This window comes from Thamnophis elegans, chromosome 15 (genome assembly GCF_009769535.1).
Source record: "Thamnophis elegans isolate rThaEle1 chromosome 15, rThaEle1.pri, whole genome shotgun sequence".
Taxonomy (NCBI): domain Eukaryota; kingdom Metazoa; phylum Chordata; class Lepidosauria; order Squamata; family Colubridae; genus Thamnophis; species Thamnophis elegans.
In genome coordinates this window covers 10,403,166-10,410,812 of record NC_045555.1, presented here as the reverse complement: position 1 = coordinate 10,410,812, position 7,647 = coordinate 10,403,166, and the positions used below count along the sequence as shown (strand labels likewise).

General features: G+C 42.8%; 1 protein-coding gene across 1 annotated transcript in view; it reads left to right on the top strand.

The window, feature by feature from the left end:
• Window positions 1-3,394: 3,394 nt before the first annotated feature.
• The window catches only part of CLCN6 (chloride voltage-gated channel 6), a 37,573-nt gene continuing 33,320 nt past the window's right edge, over window positions 3,395-7,647 (top strand). Inside the window, exons 1-3 of the mRNA XM_032231794.1 lie at window positions 3,395-3,536; window positions 4,249-4,308; window positions 5,634-5,699. Of these exons, the coding sequence (XP_032087685.1) occupies window positions 3,453-3,536; window positions 4,249-4,308; window positions 5,634-5,699 (210 nt within the window). The 5' untranslated portion in view covers window positions 3,395-3,452. The remainder of the gene's footprint in view (window positions 3,537-4,248; window positions 4,309-5,633; window positions 5,700-7,647) is intronic.

Here is a 7,647-nt window from a genome sequence, read left to right as displayed (position 1 = left end):
AGATAAATGGTTATCCAGCATCTTATAAACTTCCAGTGTTGGAGCATTCACAACTTCTGGAGGCAAATTGTTCTACTGTTTTAATTGTTCTAACTTTCTCCTTAGATCTAAATTGCTTCTCTCCTTGATTTGTTTCCACCCATTGCTTTGTGTCCTGCCCTTAGGTGCTTTGGAGAATATCTTGTGTAGGAAGTTAAAACCCCACCCCTCTGCTAGAAAACTGAAATATCCTGGGAAATATTAAGAAGGCAGAATATTCTATTTCCCTGGATGTGAAAAGGGAGGAACATGTTTTTTAAAGACAAAGTAGCTCCCTGCCCCCTCCACCCTTTGTCAACGAGCCATTAAAGCCTGAGCTAGTCTACTCTACATAACAAAGGTAGGATTGGCCTTCCACAGAAACTCACCACATGGCACCTGGGAAAATTACATCAGCCATCAAGACAACCAAACTTGGATTCAAAGCACAGCCTACAGAGTTGCCCCTGCATGGCCCTATGGGAGTCTGACAACCCATCAGAATACAAGATCGAGATCAAAGGTCAGAGAGGGCATAAAACCAGGAACTTTCAGCATCTCCCTCTCTTTTTCTTTTTCACCCAACATCTGGAAGCATCTGATCCCTCTTTTCTGTGGAGCTCAAGCCATGTGATCCTATCCACCATTAAAACCATCTTTCCAAGCAGCCTCTGTATTTCCAGTGAATTTTTCCCCACTTGGAACTGAACCAAGAAGGACTTTTCTTTCAACACTTGACTCCCTCTTCTTTGTGGCAACCCCTGAGATATTGAAACACTGCTATTATGTCTCCCCTAGTCCTTCTTTTCACTAAACTAGACATACCCAGTTCCTGCAACTGTTCTTCATATGAAGAAAGGCTGTTTGGAAAGGTTTTAAAAAGGCACAGGAGAGAGAGAGAGAGAGAGAACTTGCCTGATTTAAAGGAAAGCAGCAAAAACAGCCAAATGCATGTTTTTCAAGGTTGAATTAAAACTTAAATCGTGTTATTATTTATTTATCGTGTCATTGTACCATAGAATGTAGGTCAGAGGTGGGTTCCTGCCAATTCTAACTTCTTCTATAGAAGAGGTTCCACAAATCTCCAGTGCCATTTAGAACCGGTTCCAGCTCCTTCCCCCGCCCGTCCGCACGTCATCAAGATGAAAAGCGAGAGGAGGAATTCTGGGAGTTGAAGTCCACAAGTCTTAAAGCTGTCAAGTTTGAACACCCCTGTTTTTTTTTCTCTAAAGGGTTAGGGTCTTGTAACTTGACAGCTTTAAGACTTGCGTGCTTCAAATGCCAGAGTTTCTGAGCCAACATTTTGGTTGCTAAGCAAGAGCGTTGTTAAGTGAGCTTCACCACATTTTACAAGTTGGCCACGCCCATCCAGTTCACATGACTGGCAAGCCTCTCCCACCCAGTCACATGGCCCACCCAGTCACTTGACTGGCAAGCCACTCCCACAAAGCAGGCCACACCTACAGAAGAGGTTCTAAAAAAATTGAAACCCACCACTGATGTAGGTGGTTTCTATTGAAAAAGGATATTGTTGCAATGCCTCCTCTTGGTCAGTGCTTATAATAATAAAGGTTTAATTTGCCACAAAGGCCCTTGTCAGTGCATCTCTTTCATTTCCTTAGGGTTTTTCTTTTTCAACTTCATTTTTTATTTTATTCAGAAGGTTAAAATACAAAGAATAACTTTATTGCCACTTTGAATGTACACTAATCGGCATACATTGAAAGGCCACACTTGGAATACTGCATTCAGTTTTGGTCGCCACCATGTAGAAAAGATGTGGAGAATCTAGAAAGAGTGTAGAGAAGAGCAACCAAGATGATTAGGGGACTGGAAGCTAAAACATATGAAGAACGGTTGCAGGAACTGGGTATGTCTAGATGAATGAAAAGAAGGACTAGGGGAGACATGATAGCAGTCTTCCAATATCTCAGGGGCTGCCACAAAGAAGAGGGAGTCAAGCTATTCTCCACGGCACCTGAGGGTAGAACAAGAAGCAATGGGTGGAAACTAATCCAGGAGAGAAGCAACTTAGAACTCAGGAGAAATTTCCTGACAGTTGGAACAATCAATCAGTGGAACAGCTTGCTTCCAGAAGTTGTGAATGCCCCAACACTGGAAGTCTTTAAGAAGATGTTGGATAGCCATTTGTCTGAAATGGTATAGGGTTTCCTGCCTAAGCAGGGGATTGGACTAGAAGACCTCCAAGGTCCCCTCCAACTCTATTGTATTGTATTGTATTGTATTCAATGAAATTTAATTGCATATAACTCTCAGAGGGAACTCTTACCTCCAATATACCACATAAACATGATAAAATAAATACAAAATTATGCATATACCCACATATTTTTCCAGACAGATTTGTTTTTCTTCATATGTACATGTATACATCCGAACTAGACTGTGTTGTTTCTCTGTGTCATACATGTAGGTATATGCATAATTTTGTATTTATTTATTTTGTCATGTGTATGTAATGTATATTGGATGTGGTGACCCTTTAAGAGCTGTATGAAACGAAATGTCATTTTTTAAAATAGAAATACAACTTTCTTTACAAAATAGACAAGAACAAAAAATGTGAATGAAAAAGGACAGAATATACTGTTGTAATTGATTTGTCAATGTTACACCATGGGTAATAATATGTGTTTTGGCTTTTTGTCCACTTTGTTAGTTTTTTGGTTTTTTTTTAACGTTGGGCTGTGTCTCATAAATCGCTCTAAATTTTCTCACAGGAAAATCAATATTGCTTTGGGATAATATACAAACTCAAGCCCAATTATTTGAGAAAAAATATCAATATGGACATATTGGAATAACAACAATAGAGTAAGGAATATAGAATAGAATAATTACTTTATTTTTACTTTAAACGTACGCTAGGCATACATTAAAATGAAATTTAATTGCATACAGCTCTCAAAGGGTCACCACCTCTAATATACACTACATAACATAATAAATAAATAAATAAATAAATACAGAGAAATACAGAATTATGCATATACCCACATTTATTTTATGTCATATTATTATTTATTTAAATTTATTGGTTTCCCAACTCCTGTGGACTCTGTGAGAAATGCTGCGACTAATAATATTTTAAAAAATCCTTATGGTCATTCTTGAGGAAGGTTCCTAGACACAAAAGGGTGCATCTCTTCACTTCCCCGCCCCCTCCTCTTCCTAGCTCTACAGCTCCACTTCCTGTTTCACGGCCCACTTTCAAGATGGCCGAACGAATAACTTCCGCCCAGAAGTCGCCGTTTCCAATGAGCGGAAAGCTTTCTTAAAGGAACGCCCTCCTCCTTCCGCTTTTCTGCGCCGGCTTGGGGTGGGGGGTGGGTTGAATCTTTCTACGAGGCGCATGCGCGAGGGCGGGCTGGTTTTTTGGGGGGCCACCAGAGTGGGCTCCTTAAGGGGCGACGATGGCGGCGGGGTGCCGGGGGGGCTGTTGCGGGTGCTGTTGCTGCTGCTGTGGGGAAAGAGAGAGCCGCACTCCGGAAGAGCTGGTGAGGGGTGGGCTGGGGGGAGGACTTTCCTTGTTGGACCCCCCTCTTTTCAGCAGATTTGGGGGTGGGGGCGTATTACATTTGCATATGCAAATTAGGCTGGGTCTGGTAGCACTTTATTTGCTGTTTACCTCATGGCAAAGCGAAGAGGGCACCTCTGAGCACATACAGAGTTCATTGTTGAACCAAGAGGTTCATTCTAAATGGGCTGCCCATTTTCTAAGGGTTTGGAAGGGGGGGCCAAATACAAAAAGATAAATAAATATTTTTCTTTTTTAAAAATATTTTCAAAGAAAATTTTTTAAAATATTTTCAAAGAAATTTTTTTAAAATATTTTCAAAGAAAAAATTAAAAACATTTAAAAGATTTTTTAAAAAACATTTTAAAAGAATTTTTTAAAAAATATTTTAAAAGATTTTTAAAAACCATCTTAAAAGAAATGTAAAAAAAATATTTATAAAGTGTCTGGTGAGACCATTACACAAGAAAATGACAGAAATAAAAACCAATAAGAACTTTAAATAAAAACAGAAAGTGGCATTTGCAAAGTAACGACCTCAGCATGGCCTGGATTCCCAAGGCACTTCATGCAAAATCTTGCTTTTTAGTTTGCTTCTCCCCCCCCCCCCGAATATTAGTCATGTACCTGTTATGAATGTACCTGGTTTGCCTTTATTGTATTGATCTGTTAATTATTTTTTTATTTTGCAGACCATCCTTGGAGAGACCGAGGATGAAGACGATGCAATTCTGCCCCGTAAAGACTATGAGGTGAAATGCCTCAAAAATGCGCTTCGTTTGTTAGAAAGAACATGAAAACATTGGAGAAAAAAGGGGGGGAGAGAGAGAAATGTTGCTGGGAGTGGCTGCTTCACCCCTAAAAGACTAAAAATAAAGTTAGGAGTAGTCACCCAAAGCTGTTTCATCTCCGAGTATGTCTCCTTGAGCCTTCTAAATGAGCCTTTTTTTTTTTTTTTTTTTTGCCAAACTCTGTGACTTTAATCGATGTTGGGAAACTAAGCAAGGCCAGAGTTGAGTATCCTTGGAATGGAGACCACAAAGAAATCTTGGGATTGTTGTAGGCAGGACAGGAGGGTCAAAAACAACACAGCTTGAAAGAATGGCAATTTTTTTTTGTACAGCTGGAAAGAAAATGGCTTGGACAAGTAGATTTAGTCACTGTAAAGTGATTTTTTTTTAAAGGGACGCGTGGCTCAGTGGCTAAGACGCTGAGCTTGTCGATCAGAAAGATTGGCAGTTTGGCGGTTCAAATCCCTGGCGCCGCATAATGGACTGAGCTCCTGTTACTTGTCCCAGCTTCTACCAACCTAGCAATTCGAAAGCATGTAAAAAATGCAAGTAGAAAAATAGGAAGGTAACTACGTTCCGTGTGCCTCCGGGCATTGAGTCATGCCGGCCACATGACTAGAGACGTCTTCGCACAGCGCTGGCTCTTCGGCTTTGAAACAAAGATGAGTACCGCCCCCTAGAGTCAGGAACGACTAGCACATATGCGCAAGGGGAACCTTTACTTTTAAAGTGATTTTAGGGTGGCATTTTCAGTTACTCCAGAGCAGGTGGCTTCATTTACTTAGCAGCCAGCTTCTTGCAGCACTCAAAATTAGGGTTGATGAATTATGATGAATTACCTGTATGAACATACAGGTAGTCCTTGATTCACGACCTCAATTGAGCCCTGAATTTTGGTTGCTAAGCAAAACATTTGTTGTGAGTTTTGCTCTACTTTATTACCACCTTTCTTGGCCCTAGTTGTTGTGAACTGCTTGCAGTTGTTAAGTGAATCTGGTTTTCCCTGTTGACTTTGCTTGTCAGAAGGTTGCAAAAGGGGATCAGGTGATCCCCTGGGAGGCTGCAGCTGTCATAAATATGTGGGAAAACAGCCGTAAGTCACATTTTTCAGTGCTGCTGTAACTTTGAACAGTCACTAAATAAACTCTTGTAAGTCGGGGACTACCTGTAGTATGATGTTTGGATTGCATGTTACATGGCTTGGCGTAATGTTGGCTATCGCCTGCTTGTCTCTTCCGGTTGGGTAGCCTTTCTAAAAGTATTGGCATTTTATTTTTCCCCTCCAGAGTTTGGATTATGATCGGTGCCTCAACGAACCATACTTGGAAGTCCTAGAAAGTCTGGATAACAAGGTAAGACATAACGGGAGCCTTTTGATCGCGGTGGGTTATGAGTTTAATAAATCAAATTGTGAAAGGCTACTTGCATTCCTGGGGAGAGAGGAAGTTTTGAATGTTCTTCAAAGCGTGTTAACATTACTGTGACAGGTCGAATACTTCTCTCCACACAGTAGAACCTCCGGTCACGACCATAATTCGTTCCATGACTGGTCAGAGCTAGATTTGGTCGTGACTCAAAATTTGCCGGATACAAAGAAAAAAAAATGTTGCGGAAAGGGAAATCAGCCGCTGCCGCGCTTCTTCGCCACCTGAGTATGTATTAATGCAGGGGTCAGCAAACGTAAACATGCAAAGAGCCATTTGGACTCGTTTCCCACAGGAAAAAAAACACTGGGAGTCACAAAGCTCCTAACCGGAAGCCCCCCGTTCAATTCTGGAGCTGACCAGAAGTTCAGTTCCCCCACCGTAGAGTCTCCTCCTAGAGCGGCGTACTTTTTCCTCTATCTGTCATAACCAAAAGCACTATCAATTGTGGAGACAACTGGAAAACCCTGCCCTTGCCATGGAGTCTTCTCCTGGCGCACTGTGCTTCTCTTCGCGCCTCAATTGTGGCACCGACCGGTGATGGAGCCGCAGCAGAGGAAGGAAAGAGCCACATGCGGCTCCAGAGCCGCACTTTGTTGACCCCTGTGTTAATGAACAGACTCAAACCTTTTCTGAATTTTTTGGCCGGAACCCGATTGGGTTGTGGTCAGAAGCATTCACGACCGGAGGTTCTACTGCCGTGATGGTGAAACAATGGTGCTCTCTGCGGGCACGCGAGCCGTCACTCAGCTCCACCACATATGCGCATCCATAGGGGGGGGTTCACATGCACAGGGGGGAGGGCAGGAGGAGCATGGAGGGTGAAGTGCATCCCCTGTGCTCCCTTTTTGATGCCAGGGGGCTTCAGGGAGGGCTTCCGGAGCCCAGGGGAGGCCGTTTTCACACTCCCAAAGGCTCAAGGAAAGCCTCCAGAACCTGGGGAGGGTGAAAAACAGGCCTCCCAGAAGTTCCAGAAGTCCGAAAATGGGTCTGTTTCTGGCCTCCGGAGCCTGGGGGAGACCATTTTCACCCTCCCGGAAGCTCAAGGAAAGTCTTCGGATCCTGGGGAAGGCGAAAACACACCCACAAACAAACACATGTGCTGTGGTGCAGGAGGCTGAGTGGGCCACGGGGTGTTTGTGTGTGTGTGTTTGTGTGTGTGTCATGTGTGCAGGCGGGGGAGGGGTCACAGGAGCGGATGCATTGCATTGTGGGTGTGTAGGTAAAAGAACAAGAGTAATTACAGGTGGTCCTCGACTTAATGACCAACATTTCTGTTGCTAACATCCCGTTAGCTGATTTTTGCGACCTTTCTTGACACCATTGTTAGGGGAATGCTGCAGTTTCTTAAATTAATCACACGGTTGTTTAAATGAATCTGCCTTCCCCGTTGACTTGTCCAAAGGTTGCAAAAGGTGGATTGTGTGATCCCAGGACGCTGAGACTGTCATAAGTACAAGTCAGTTGTCAAGCATCTGAATTCTGATCAGGGGACGATGGGGATGTTGCAATGGCTGTAAATGTGGCAAATGGTCATAAGTCACTTCCCCTCCTCCCGAGCCATTGAAATGCATTGGTCACTAAATGAACTGTTGTAGGTCGAGGATCAACTGTACAGAACAATGCATGTGTTTTTTTAATTCAATTGCTAAGGTTTTCAGGTCAGGGAATATATCAATACAATACAATAGCAGAGTTGGAAGGGACCTTGGAGGTCTTCTAGTCGAACCCCCTGCCTAGGCAGGAAACCCTACACCACTTCAGACAAATGGATATCCAACAACATCTTAAAAACGTCCATTGGACGTTTGGAGCATTCACAACTTCTGGAGGCAAGTTGTTCCACTGAATAATTGTTCTCACTGTCAGGAAATTT